Source organism: Sceloporus occidentalis, unplaced genomic scaffold (genome assembly GCF_023333645.1).
Source record: "Sceloporus occidentalis isolate IW3139 unplaced genomic scaffold, rSceOcc1.0.p SCAF_5, whole genome shotgun sequence".
In the NCBI taxonomy this organism is placed as follows: Eukaryota; Metazoa; Chordata; class Lepidosauria; order Squamata; family Phrynosomatidae; genus Sceloporus; species Sceloporus occidentalis.
This window is the reverse complement of record NW_028316985.1, coordinates 179596071-179611750: the sequence shown is the minus strand read 5'-3', so window position 1 is coordinate 179611750 and position 15680 is coordinate 179596071. Positions and strand designations below refer to the sequence as shown.

The following is a 15680-nucleotide window of genomic DNA, read 5'->3' as shown; positions in this document are numbered from 1 at the left end:
AAGCTTCAGCTAAAATCTTTATGCTAGTAATTCACAGATTAATTCACCACTCCTGATATGTCTCCCTTCATCAAGCCCTGCCTCTCTTAGTTGCTCTGACATGTTCTGTTAAGATATTTTGCCAACAGCTTAAAAATGTTCACAGAGTTTGATCTTTCTCTTTCTGTCCAATCTCTTTCCTGTCCTTTCATTCCCACTCAATGCAGATCAATACTCATAGGTGGTCAAGAGCCCAATCTGCAGTAGACTGCTGTGAAAAGCAAAAGCTTGCATCATACTATAGGAAATGCAGACTTAATATGCATTTATTATTCTGATATTTTAAAATCTACCCTGCACCCTGGGTGCTTATTTTGGAACGATAATATAGAACACAAATAATGAAAGATGGATGAGACAACTCAGACCTGACTTATACTTACTGGCATAAACACGCAACCCTCAAATGGTGAAGGAACTAGGACTCATAGACCAGGGCAGGCAAGGACTTTCAAGACATTTAACAAACTTCTTTTCTAATCTCATTATTCCAGCCTTCCAGATGCAGCTGACTATACAATTCAGATATATAATAGTGGGTTTTTGTATAGTTTTACTTTTAAAAAAAGAAGCAGCAGCAAGGGCTGCTTACTTATTATCTGAACACAGGGGGAGCCTTCAGGCTGGTCATTAAGACTGACAAAGAGCACCTGAGGTCATGAAACTGCTAAGGAAAGCGGTACAAAGCTTCTAAGTCACGCTATGAGCAATACATCCCAAAACTGCAGGTGTGTTAACAGCGTACCAAATATTGCACAACTATGCATGGGGCATAACAGGAGACAAATCAAGGCAGGCAGTGGAAGAAATGTTATCACTCCAACATACAACCTTAATCTTGCAGTTCTTAGGGCTTGATGTCAAACGCACTGCTAATTTTTCTACTCTGGGATATCCACCACAGGAGTTGGGTTGTATAAATTCCCCAGGGTATCTCACCATCTGGATTCCTAGAAATTTGTTTGGCTTTCTTAGCAATTTGAAGAATTTTGCACAAGACTGAGACTGTGCTCCATACAAACAGGGTAAGCTCATCAGAGATCATCTGTTTTGAGCAGTTGAGATAATTATGTCTCAAGAAGCCTTTTCTCTGACCAGCCTGTCATCTTTATTTTTCTTTTTCAAAAAAGATGATTTACGTTTTTAACTGGTGTTAATTTTTTTGAATAGGTTTATCACTTTTTAACTTTTTATTTTGTGATTTTTTAAAACGATTTTGTTTTAATTTGTTATAAACCAACTTGAGTCCCAAACTGGGGGAAAGTCCCAAACTGGATGATCATCAATCATCATCTGACCACTACTGGACCTGTCTCAGTTTTTGGAAGACTTTCAAATACAAGTGCAATAATGGAGTTAGCACCATTGATTTTTTAATACTGCAGCAATGGAACATTGACTGTGGAGAGCCAAGGGTAATCTATGCCCCACTGTCAAACACCTCCATCCTGGATCGCCATGAATCAAACCTTCCCTTTTAAAACTGGAAGTGACCTAAAGGTGTTTTATGCCTTGTTTCATAAAAGAATCACATTCTCTGGTATCTTCCTGAGACACAATTCTCAATTTTTAATTTAAAAGCTATGATTGGGGTGCCAGGGGGAACCCAGGGGGGAACCTTGGGAGGGCACAGAATGACTCAGGGTACCACACATGACCAGTCTGCTGCACAGTTTACATACCTGTTCTATTGAAATGCTCTACAACACCATCCTCCAACTCAGTACCCCACAGAATATGTTGGACTACAATGTTCATCATTTCCAACTAACAGAATGGTGGGCATTGTAGGACAACACATCTAGAGGACACCAGGTCATGGAGCTGCTCAAACCTAAGACTGTTAGCAATTCTGGCTCAATACTGTCCACCACAGCAACCTTGTGCTGTGATGCAGATTCTCTTTTCCAGCTTTATAATGACAGATCCCTTTCTCAGTAGACTTAATATTCTGCTTCCAAATGTATGCTCTACTGCTGAGCTATGTCCCTTTTCCACTTCCATTCAATACAATACAGTGGCATTTGCCCCCTCCCCAAAAGCTTTGTAAATGTTTGTATGTATATATCTATATTTACATCTATATTTTGTGTGTGTGTGTGTGTGTGTGCATGTACATATATGAGTGCCTAGGGCATAGACAATTGAGTCAAACTACAAGAAACATTAGAAAGAACTTCCTGACAATAAGAGCTGTTTGACAGTGAAACATATTCCTTCGGAGGGTGGTGGAGTTCCCTTTTCTCACGGTTTTGAAACAGTTGGATGGTCATCTGGCGGGGGGTGCTTTGATTGTATATTCCTGCATGACAGGGGGTTGAACTTCATGGCCCTTGCGGTCTCTTCCAACTCTATTATTCTATGGGTGTGTGTGTGTGTGTGTAATCTGCTTGAACTGAGCAACACTCCCTCAGAGTGTAATGGAGTCTTCTTCCTTAGAGGTCTTTAAACAGAGGCTGGATGGCCATCTGTCAGGGATGCTTTGATTTAGATTTCCTGCATGGCAGGAGGTTGGACTGGATGGCCCTTGCGGTCTCTTCCAACTCTATGATTCTATGATTCTATCTGTTAAGAAATGAATAAAAAATAAACATTATTTACCATCCCTGGAAGCCCACTGGCCACTTTAACCTGGATTTTTGCTGCTGCCAAGGCTGGTGGATCCTTTGGATGAAAAACCACCTCTGGGCCCCCAAAAGCTGTTCACCTTGGATAACGCAAAGGGTACCCTCTTTTCTCTCAAAGCTTCTAGGGTGAATCCAGGACATTCAGCAATCAGATAGTCATTAGAAAACTGCCAGCAATGACTAAGATTAAACAATGGCTAGCACATAGCAAAGGAGGGTGGAGGGGGGAATGTATCAATGAAATGAGCTCTCAACAGCAGGAAGTCTTGAACACATTTTGCCAGGGTGCTCCCTCATTCAGGCCAGTTTCCTTTTAAGCACTAGATTTAGCAATGGCCAAGAGAAAAAGAGAAGGAGACAGAGAGACTTTCCTGTTGATATGGAAACACAAGAGTCAGGAAAAGTGCCACAAACACTGGGACAAGGGAGTTCTGTGTATATCACTAATTCAATGGTCCAGCTGGCTACACTTGTTTTAACACACTTTGCATCTTAAGCATGTGCTTCCCCCTAAGATGGACATCTCTTTCATTTTACTTACTTTAAGAGTGATGAGTGCCAATCCATATTTCCCACTGTTTCCATAGAGCACCACATAAAATTGAGTAATAAGTGCAGCCTCCAAACCAGCTATACCAAACATGCATTGGTACTTTATATATTTAAAATGATAGCTGTCAGCAAAGGAGGGGGTGAGGTAAGGGAAGGTCTTTGAGATTCATGGTTCATTAGGGCTGCCAAGGACATTGAAACAAAGGAGACTGAAGGATTTCTTCAAAGTCCTGGGAATGCCAACACCATTAGAGAGATGGGGAGAGCCTCACAGCCCATCTTCCTGTGGAGTGTTCGCTTAATTCTCAAACAGGAGGCACATTTGGAAGAACTAGGGGTGAGGGGTTAATAAAGGATAAGTAATAAAGGTCTTTTATGCTGGGAGATGCTGGAGTTGATCTGTGTTTCCAAACAAAAAAACAGATGAGTGCCAAAAGACCACATTTCAAACAAAAAAGTGCATATCCTCAGAATTGGGGAAGTCACGTGTTGGACTACAACTCCCAGAATCCCCCAACCAGCACAGCCACTGACCAGGGAATTCTGGGAGTTGCAATCCAAAAACTTTCCCAAGCTCTGATGTTCATATTTCCAACTCTAATCTTCATATGTATGTCTGTTTGTGTGTACACAGAAACACACAGAGAATAGCATCTCAATACCACTGTCTCCAAAGTCTTCAATAAATTTGTGTGACATTCTGCAATGCAGATAGGGAACCTGAAGTTTGGTCTGAAATGCTTTTTTAAAAATCCACCTCCTCTCTGTTGCAGTTCCTATCAGTACCACATTTATCATGTTTGATTGCATTCAAGGTCATTCATCCATCTATACATATAAATCATTCTGAGGCCTATGCAACAAAGCATTAAGTTCCTTCTCACAATATGGTTGAAATAGCACTCAACTGAGAAACTAAATATTACCAAATGGCCAGTGAAAATCTGATCATAGTAAAAAATACCGTTGACACTATATAAACAAAAGAATATCCTTCTGAAGTATCACATATCTTTTTAAACTGTCTGATAATATCCCATCAAGCAGGATGAAGATACCTATCCTCTCTCCCCTTCCAAACCCCAGCTTGCAGCTGCACCCATCTCTTTCAAACATACTAATTTCCTTTGCCTTCCTCTGAGGTTTTGTGACTTGCCCAAGGTCACCCCATGGGTTTCTGTGCTGAGTGAGGATTTGAACTGTATTTTCCAGGGTCATAGTCCAATGTTTAAGCCATTACAGCACACTGGCTCTCATCAGAAACCATCATTAGGAGTCAAAAATCCACTAAACTCTTGATTCTGTCAGGCTTCAATTCTTAGCCACCACTTTCTGCCACACACTACATATGAGCCACCCAATTCCTCTCTGGACAAACCCCAATCTGCAAAATTTTACCTTGGATCCTACCTTTAGTTTCTAGATTTCATTACTTCTTTACCATTGTCACAACTGATTCTATCTGCTTCCCTCTCTGACCAAACACAGATACCATTAACACTCAGCATTTGTCTTATTGGTTTTGACCAAGAGGCCAGACTTTTTGGAATCAAAAACTTGAGAAGTAAAACTAAATGCTAGGTACCTAAGAAGGGATCTCCTAGTGGGGTGTTGTTGACAGGTTTTTAATAGTTGGATTTGTTCATGTTTCAAAAGTACTTTCCTGTGTTAACAAGGAGAGACTGGCACATGTTATTTTAAACTAGCCCTTCCCTGTTGTTTTGACTTATTAGCACAGCATGGGGCTTTCACTGCCTTGCAGTTCCTTTATGTTTTCACTTATTGCCATCAGATAGATCACCTTTCCATTTTCAGCAGCTTCTAAGTATGGAAAGTAAGACTTTTAATTAAATACTAGCCAAAGGAAAAATCTATTTCCACAAATGAATTAGGAAGCAAACAGGGCTGTTCTTTAAATATATGATGGGGCTAATCATTTACATTCTCAAATCAGTATCCGTATTTTGGAGAAAAGCAATGGAAATGGGGAATTCCACACTGAACCTTTTGGCTATCTTAATACAGTGAATTAATAATAATAATAATAATAATTTTATTTATATCTCTCGCTTCTCCCTTCGGATCGAAGCGGATCAAATTACTGGGACAAATGCGTTATGTTTATAAAGGAGACAAAGGGAGAAGAATAGAAGTAGTCAACCTTTGACAAATTGAAAATGAAAACACTTAGTAAGCATTTTCATGGTTAACCATCACTCTAAATATATAAAAATGTCTGCAATTTTGCAGAGAGGGGAATTCTGTGCTGTAGGTAAAATATTCTGTAACCAAATCTCATATAAGGGTGTAACTACAGGATACAAATTACACAGCCTGGATGGGAAATCTGTGTACATCACATTTAGTTCCACTGTGGAACAAAACAAGGTATACAAACTGAATAATCCACTTTGTATCAACAATGAAATGTAATAACTCAGAAAGTGTAAGACTATCCTTCACTGAAGCATTTTAAGCAGAGCTTCGATGACCACCTCTCATGAGTGCTTTAGCTGTAGATTTCTGTACAGGCAAGGCTTGGAGGAGATGGCCCTTGGGAACTTCACCAAAACTATGGTTCTGTAACAAATAGCAAACACAAAGCTACCACCCAAAATGCCAGCTTCATCTTACTCTCCTCCTCTATAATGTCCACATATTCCATGTCCTGTTACTATTAGGATGTGTGTTTTTCCATTTTGGATAACTGACTGCTGCTGACAAAAGCAGGAAGATGTGCATCATGATGACATAAGCAAACAGAATGACAGAAGGGAAGAGACTTTATGCAGGACTGCCAGTCATTCTATCCTGAAAGCATGTTTACAGGATACTGTGTCCTTTTTCAAAAAGTATTTTGTCACTCAGCCCTGGCAAGGTTTATTTTATGCAAAAGAAAGTAACAATTGTTATCAGAAAGTGCAAGGGGGAAAAACCTGGGCTGAGGGGAGCAGGCAATAAACCCAGTGGACATGATTCTGTGGAGCCCTGATCCACATTATATGATGCTACTTGTATCATACTAATGGAAGAGAAAAAAGGGGTTTGGAAAACTGACAATCCTAACTGGAGCTTCTGGGAACTGTAGTCCAAAATGTGAACTTTTTTAAACTCTGGAGAAGAAACTGAACATTGGTTTAGGTTTAATTAAAAGTTGGTTGAAAAACGTGGAGAGAGGGAAAGTTTTGGAGAAGCATGCAAATTCAGAAAACAAGGCACAACAAAGATGCCTCTCAAGCAATTTCAAATTGCTCTGTTTGCTTTTTCTGCACTTGTTTTCCTTAATAAAGTCTTACTAGAACACAAATTAACCTGAAGCCTAGTTACTCTCTCACTACAGTGCTGACTGCAGTAATGCTTGTATTTATTACACTGAATAACAGGGTACCATATATTTACAGGACATTTGGACTAGGATCACATTAAAACAAAAAGGAGGAAACCCTATTTGCAAAGCACAACCTGTAAATGGGCAATATAGCAGATAGAGTAGATGGATATAAATCACAAGGCAGGGGTAAATTGCCGTTTAACTCACTGACAGAAATCAATTCTCCCATTCTCCCAACTTAATTCATATAGTTCCTGTAAAAGGTTACCTATTGGCCTGCAAAATAACAGAACTTTTATTCCATCTAAGAGAAAAACATCAGCTCAATCAAATCTTTTAAACTACAGTATAATTTCTGTACAGATTCAGCATGGTTTGGGTGTTGTACTAGGACTCTGGAAGATCAGTTTGTATCCCTGCTCAGCCATGAAAGCCTACTGAGCGATCCTGGGCAAGTTGCAGTCTCTCAGCCTCAGAGGAAGGCAATGGTAAACCTCCTCTGAATAAATCTTGCCTAGTTTCATCTTAGGGCTGCAGTAAGTTGAAAATGACTTGAAAGCATACTTGTGTAGACACAAGGAAGATAACTGAAACTAATGGTTTTATGCAAGGCTTTCTGTTGGCACAAGGAACATCAAGCAAGACTATTTCCAATGCAAAAGTTGTACTTATTGAACAGAACAGTGTTTGCACATGAGGTAAGAATTAAGAGCATACTCTTGCCCAAGTTAAGCATACTGTATTTTATTCTCAGGGTTTTAATCTGCCTGTCTGGTTTTGAAGACAATGGAATTTAAACTGTTTGACTGAGAATTTAGAAATGTTGGGATTTTGGACTACTACTCCCAGAATTTCCCCATTTGAAGATTCTAGGAACTGTAGTTGGAAGAAAAAGCCATTTTCCCAAGCTCTCGCTTAAATTTGTGAAGACTATGTTGTCAGACTAATAATAATTTAGATAATTTTCTGTCACAAAGCATGATAAGTGGGGACATAACACTGATAGGCACATGGACACTTTGGCTCAGTTAAGCTGAGCCAGTCAGATAACCTGGAGCAGGATATTCTCAAAGCCTAGACATGTTTGTCGAAATTATTCCCACCTTGGGATACAAGGAAGATCCTGTGTTTAAGATCTTAGTGATGAAGAGGAAAGCACTGAAGCTGCTAGGGTCATGAAGGGAGTTAACCTGCACTGAATTTGGGGAACTAAAAACAAAAAAATAAAACAGGAGCCAAATCAACTGATAAAACAGAAAGGCTGCATGATCTTTTTTCTCCAAATTTTCCATTTTCACATTGCCACATTTTACACTAATTAAAGTTTCCATAAACTTTTCAAAGCTTGAATCCCATCGCAATGTGGTTACAGCATATATTGCTCCTCTCCATGATTTTTGCTTTTACATAGAAATACAAGCTTTAACTCAGCTTCTATGATAAAAGAATCTGGATTCAGCTTTAAAAGTGTGTTAAGTGTAGACTTGAACCTGTTGGTTTGCATTACAGTCACATTTATAGCTGATATGTTAAAAACACTTCAGTTAAATTAATTTTTGAAGTCATTTTGTTTAAACAATCAGTCGTAAACCTCCTGATAAGGGAGACGTTTAAAACAGGATTTCATCCACCACAAATTTTTTGTACACAGAAGAGGGCAAGCTGAACTTGGTAAACTCAGACTAAGAGCAGTCAGCTTCTGTAGTCAAAGATACCTGCCAAAATTGGAACTGTTAGGTGATGGCCAAATACCTTCCACATTATTATTCCAAATGTGAGCTATAGTTAAGTATCCCAATGCAGTTTCAAAATATCACATTCAAAAAAAGTGAAATATGAAAGTTCCACCAGTCTTCAAACATTTGTTTTCATTGTTGTTAATTAGACACTTCATCACCAATTTGTACTGCAAGCAAATATTTTGGAAATCAAGCTGCATGTATCCTTTTCTTTCCCTCTCTGTGCCAAGAAGAATAGGTCTTCAAAAGCAGTTTCCTCATCTTGACACAAATAAGGTTGTTATGGGTACAAGCAAACTTTAGGCTATCAACAAGCTAGCTTCCTCATCAGCCCAGTGGACAAAAACAAAAACAAGAGTGTGAAACTGCTTTCTAATTTTTGCATATTTACTTCCTAAGCAGAATGGCATTTCAAAACACAGCCTTGGGAACTGTCAGACTTCTACTTAGGGTAGCAGAAAAGTGAATGCAAGCATTTTAGCTGTTAAGGGAAAGACAAAACTCTTTTCATCTACTTCCAGACATTACTAAATAATAAATAATATCCTCCCCATACTTATTACTGATTGATATTTTTATAGCACTGGTGTCCTGTCCAACTCTACAGCTCTTTGACTCTGTGGTTCTTCGAAGCTGTAGGGTGCAGAGGAGACATGAATCAGGCCAATCAGGAAGAGGGCAGAAGTTAACAAACTCTCAGGTATCTTAAATTCAACCTAAACTGTGACTCAAGGAGCTGCTATTTCACTACAATAACACAATGGTTTCTCAAAATGGCCAGTGTTTGAGAACAGTAGCTATCCATGCTTTCTCCCTCCTCACACTCTCCTTTCTTTCTTTCTTTCTTTCTTTCTTTCTTTCTTTCTTTGAGCATCACATACTTTATATACTCATGTATAAATCTAGAAATATTAGTCAAAAAATTGCCCCCCAAAAACCATGTCAACTTATCCACAGGTCAATGTAAGACCTGTACTTTAACTCTTTATCAAAAAAAGGAACCATCCCCTTCTCTGAGTAGAGTGGCTAAAGGCGAGAGCTTAGTCCATCCCAGCAGTACCGAAAGAAAGCACCAAGCCCCTCTACTCTGTCTGCCATGGTTCCACTTCTGACCTTTTCAAGTACCTGGTGGGAAAATGATGGTGGCAGCAGCTCTTTGGTGCTTCCCCTTACAAGGATTTCAAGAGCCTTTGAAGAATTTGAATGAGACATTTTCGTCAGTTTTTCTGGGTTAAAATCAGGCAAAGTTATCACACTAAGATTAAAAGCTATAATTACTGCTAACATAGTCAACATTTTCTTTGCTTTGCCTTTTCATCCATTTTGACATGTCTGTGTTTTCTTAGCTCCACCTGTGCCTGGTCACCTCCCTTTGGGGTGGGCACAGTTATGCTTGCTATAATTTTGTAAATTCTTTAGCATTGTTTTCCTTTACATTGTCCTTTACATCTTTTGTTAAATGGCCCTAAGTTTTACCCATGACTTATCCATGAGCCATATCATAACTGATAATTTTGGCCCCAAAACCTACCCCTGATTTATAGTCAGTCAAATACATATGGTACTCTCTTGGCACAAAGGGATGATTTCAATCTTACCTGCTCTTTGTCAGGTTTGTCAGAGATGTCATTCAAACTAGAGGAAGTCAGGTTTCTGTGCGTCATGGCTGGGCTGCCTGCAAGTACAAGGTCAAAGAACAGTTATTAAAACATCACTTGGAGTAAAGGACAGAGAGGCTCAACTATGGCGATACTTGACCAAGGCAGTCTGCCAATTTCACAAAGGGTGTCTGAAGGCTTAATATAAGAAAATAGCATATAAAATATTAATATCTAATCTGATCTGAGATATATGGTGACCTCAATCTGCTAAAGAAAGAGCCAAGACCAAGCAATTGTAGATTAAGGTAGAATTTATATTCTCCAACATCAATCTTTTATCCTCCATAGGCTATGGGGGTGCATGGCGGCAACAGCATAAAAATGCTATTTCCGTTATTTCCTGCTGCTGGGTTTCCTGGAGGCAACTCACTGGCTACTGTACAAATAGGGTTTCAGGACTGATTCAGCAGAGGTCTTCTGAAATTCACTGTTGACCTGACTTTGGTTCCTTTGAGCATCAAAGACAATATCATCTGCAGCCCACTTTCCCAGGAAGTTAGTCATAGCTTGTAAAGAGTAACTAAATCATACCTTAACGTACAAAGAACTTTTCTCCACTTGAACCTCAGAGAGGGAGCAATGTTAAATGTAACAGGCATGGTGCATTTTTGACAACTAATATCTAAAAGTACTCCCCTGACCAACCAGGGGTGTGCAAAAAGTAAGACAACACGGTGTTGTGCTTTGAGCACTGAATTAGAATTCTGGAAACCAAGGTTCAAATACCTGCTCAGCCATGGAAACCCAGTTGGTTACCTTGTGTACATCACCCTCTCTCAGCTTCAGAGGAGGGTAATGACAAACCCATTCTGAAAAATTCTTGCCAAGAAAACACCTTAATAGGTTTGCCTTTGCTTTGCCATAAATCAGAAATGACTTGAAGGCACATAAGAATAATAAGCCTTGACCAAAAGGTAAAGAAATATGTGGCCCTGGGCTGCATGTAGCCCTCCAAGGCTGGTTTTGTGGCCTCGGATCCATTCAGACTTCCAGAAAAAACAGAAAAGAAGCCCCTAGGAGTAACAATTCCTTTCTGAAACATGTTGTAGTAGCTTCTACTAACATAAAAAGTTCATTTTTTGAAAGCAGATGTTGACTTTCAGCCACTTCCACTTGTTTCTTTTTGTTTTGGTTTTTCTGACAGACTGTGCAGTCCTTGGAGGGGAGCAGGGGCAGAAAACTGGCCCCCAGATCCATCACAATTGAACACCCATTCCCTAAATGGCAACAAGGAGTGTGTGGAATTTACTACATCTTCATTACTGGCTCCTAGATATTTAAACACAGGGAAGCAGAGGGGGACAAAACTTTCCTACAACAGCTTAGGCCTTAGCAACTATGCACAGCAATTCAGGGCATGTTCACTCATGTGCCATCACAGAAAATTCACAAACCTCTGTACTACACAGCATTGCAACGCCCTAGGTTTGTATGGATAAAAATTGTAGGCAGGAGCTTTCTTCCAGTGCTTTCACTGGAAGAACTACATCATTCTCCTTAACTACACACTGCAAGAATAAACCAGCTTGATACCAACTTAACTGCCATGGCTCCTTTCTGTAGAATCCTAGGAATTATAATTTGGTGATGCACCAGAGCCCACTGAAAACGAGACTGAATAGCTTGCCAAACTACAAATACCAAGATGTTTTTAGAAGAGCTTGGAAACATTTTAGAGTATAATTCACAGAATTTCCCTATCCAGTATAGCCAAGGCAGCCAAACTGGTTGGGAGATTCTGGCACATATAGTCCAAAGAAGAGAGAGAGAGAGAGAAACTTTTCCAACCTCTGTTTTTTGGATATGTACCACTCACTCTGAGGTCATAGAAAACCCACTTCACCAACATGACAAGATGCTGATGGACAAGACAGGCACTACTCATTCCAATGCCAGGAGTTGGCTCTGACCACATCCTTAATGACCACTTCCATGCAATTGTCTTACCTAAAGTTTATGATAAGCTACACATTAAGCTAAAGGCCTTAATAAGGGTGGCTGGTCAAATAACTTGCAAAAAGTTAAAAAAAACAACCTGAGCTTTGTACCTACACACAGAACAAAAAGATGTCTGAAAGAGCAGAAGACCTGATCACTCTACCAACTGAAGATAATACAAGAAGGAACATGTTGACTACATATAGGTTTAAAACTGATATTTTGATAAATAAAATCATATTGATTTGACTAGACAAAGATCACTAAATAATCCAAGAAGAAGGGGCACAGGCCTCACTTTCAGCTCACTTATCTCAAAGTGTGCAAACTGAATGAGGAAATAGTGCTACTAACAGAGCATAAGGTTACAAGGGACCCATGCTGACTTGGGACTGGAGAAGTTCCATTTAGAAAGGACTTGGTAGACTCACCAAATTACTAAGTACCATATTAATTAATTACACAGGACTATTTGAAGAACAGATAGATATGATAACATGTTTCACATGTGATAAACCTCCACCACCATAATTGATGTGCAAGCAAAGCTGATGTGTTCAGTTCTGCAGCATTGTGGAAAAGTAAGTCATTCATTCCTAAATCCCAGCTTTTTCAAACAACTTGCAGTTCCTGCTTTTTTTAAAAAAGGGGGGGGTGGGGTGGGGTGGGGGCAGTTTCCACATGCAAAGATGCATATGGGAAATTTTAATTTCTCTGTAACCCAGTGATACTCAAACCCTTTTACACTTGGGACCCCCCACCCTTTACATCTACATCCACACATCATGGCACCCCACTCAACATACTATATGAATACAAATATTTTGTTTTTTTTATTAGTGAGCATATCTTCATTCACACATTCATGTACATTCATATTTTAACATTTTATAAGAAAATATAGTGGGCCCTTGGTATCTTCTGGGGTTTGGTGCCAGGACCCCCCTCCCCCCGTGCATACCAAAATCTATTTGTGTTCAAATCCCATTATATAAAATGTCGTAGTAAAATGGTATCTCTTATATAAAAAGGCAACATCAAGGTTTCCTTTTTGGAATTTATATATTTTAAAAATACAGTCCGCCCTCTCTATATGTGAGGGATCCGTTCTGGACTCCCCCGCATATGTGAAAAATAGCGTATGCTCAAGCCCCATAAGAAAGAATTAGGCATGTGCACGTGGCAACACACAGGGTGCATGGCACAGGTATGCACCTCATTACTTCTAACGGGGCTTGCCTTCCGCATAAGCTCAAAGCCGCGGAAGGCAAGTCCGCCTATGAGGAGGGCTGACTGTATTTTCAAGCAATAGTTGAATCCATGGATAAGGAATGCATGGGTATGGAAGACTGACTGTAACGTCATTCAAATTAGAACTGGTTATTTAAGTAAAGTCAATATTTAACACAGTGGAGGTGTAAATTTTACACATAATAAAACATTTGGGAAGAAGAGGAGGAGGGGGGATCAGAGCCTCCAAGTCTCACACCCACTTTGAGCAACTCTCACACCGCTCAAGGGGTCCTGCCCCATCATTGGAGTACCACTGGTGTCGAGTTTATTTTTCTCATACTGATCATGAGAACATCTCCCCCCACCCCCCGACACATACAGACAAACCTTTCAAGCACAACATTCCCAGGAAAGGGTACTCCCAATCCCACCATCCACTTACTTAGCCATCCCACGCTGGGGCTGCGCTGAACCCGGATTTCATCATCCAATGTGCGGGTTGCTAGGCAGGGCACAGAACTCTCAAGCGGGCTGCGGGCTTTAGTGTTGCAAGCACAAAGTAGAGCAGGAGTCAAGAGCAGCAGTAGTAGCGAGGCAGAGAAGGAAGACAGCAAAGTTAAGGAGAAAGAAAAGAGCTAAAGCAAATGCATGAGCAAGGAAGTTAAGACAGAAAAGCATTTGGACACTTAGGTTAACACACCGGAGTACAACACACATCCACACAGCAAGTAGACTTGACTCAGGTATCAAATTCATGTAGATGTGTTTTTGTGTAATGTTTGATGTCTTGTAATTTTTGGCCCTTTAGAAGCTTTCAAACTTACAATTAATAATAAATGTCCATATTTATATATACTGAACATTAAAAAATGTAAATAAAAATAGAGAAAAGAGAATGGCATGATGCACACAGAGGTTCAGTGCGTTTAGCTCACAGATCATCCAGTAAAACAGTTACAATTCAGCTGTAGTTTACAGGTTTTTCGCCTTAGAATAAGTAACTTATTCGCACAACTCTTTCTCTTCCTTGTGCAGATAGAAACATGAAACTCCAGGCATGAATCCACACCTGAAAATTATTGTAGCCTCCTGAATGACAGCACCCTACATAGATCGAGACTTTTCAAGCATCCACCCTAAAAAGTTATAGCTGTTTGAAACCACTTTAATTGTCATGGCTCCCTCCAAACGAATTCTGGGACCTATAGTTTAGTGAAGTATTTAGGATTCTCAGTTGGAGAGCAATACTTCACCCTCTTGAACTACAGCACTTGTGTTCTCCATTCAGGGGAATCTTAAATTTTTCACTAAACTACATTTCCCAAAATTCCATACAGTGTAACCACGGCAATTAAAGTGAGTGCTGTAAGGGCATGGTATAAGCACACTCTTTATTTCATCAGTCAGGCTGCATCCACACTACAGAAATGATCCAGGTTGACACCACTTTAACTGCCATGGCTCAATGCTATGAAATTGTGGGAATTCTAGTTTGTTATTGAACCAGAGCTCTTTAACAGAGAAGGCTAAATAGCTCACAAAACTACGAATCTCAGAATTCCATAGCATTGGGCCATGGTAGTTAAAGGTGGCATCAACTTGAATTATTTCTGCAGTCTGGATGGAGCCTCAGTCCGCTACACATTGGTCTCTCATGAGGTATCTAAAACTTTTGAAAGTTTGCTTCCTCCAAGCTGTTCTCATAGAATTTAAAATAAAAACAGGCAAAGTAAAAGTAGATAATTCATTTTAATGGAACCAACTCTGCACCACTCTGGTTCTTTCTACAAAGGGACTTTAAAATTTATGCATATCCATTGACTTTAACCACATTCTGGGATGGTTTCTTTGTTTTTAAGGTTCACATCAATCTATTACCAGCAAAAACACAGTAACAGAAAGGAATATTGTGGCACCTGAAAGACTAACATATGTTGTGCCATAAGCGTTCTTGTCTAGTCCTTAAGGCAAACCCAGAAAAGTTTATGCCATAATAAATCTGTCTGCCTTTAAAGAAAAGGAACAGTTTTTTGTTTGTTTTTTTCTGTATTTTTAGGGCCAGGGATCTCTGCTCTCCAAGCAGTTGTGGCACTGATCTTTTACTGGAAAAAATGCTATAAGAAAGTTGACACTGTACATCAGCAAGGACCTTATTGTACCCCGATGCAAACTGAACCAAGTTTATATTACAAAGAAAAGAAAATCAACAACAAAAAACACCAACAGATTTCTAATAGATGTATTTACTGGAAATGCATGAAAAGTAGTTGGTTGTTATACCTCCCCCCATGACCAACACATTTTTATTGTTTTCAATTCCTGGGAATATTTGTCAAACACCCCCTCCCCCCCCAAAAAAAAACACTCTGCTAGGTTTTGCATGAAAGCGTTGCTTGGTATACCAAAAAAAACAAAACAAAACAAAACCTGGCACAAAAATAGTTTTTACAATATTATTTACAAAAATGATTTTTTTGCAAAGAAAGTGCAAATATAATAATATATGCAAAAATGCATAATCTCAACCAGTATGGAGAAAATCTTTGAAGACTAAAATGTC

At 39.5% G+C, this 15680-nt stretch overlaps 1 protein-coding gene across 1 annotated transcript in view; it reads right to left on the bottom strand.

The window, feature by feature from the left end:
• LOC149313236 (electrogenic sodium bicarbonate cotransporter 1-like) overlaps window positions 1-15680 on the bottom strand; it is a 241715-nt gene that overhangs the window by 64615 nt on the left and 161420 nt on the right. The window contains exon 8 of the mRNA XM_089526331.1: window positions 9887-9963. Within this exon, the coding sequence (XP_089382457.1) occupies window positions 9887-9963 (77 nt within the window). The remainder of the gene's footprint in view (window positions 1-9886; window positions 9964-15680) is intronic.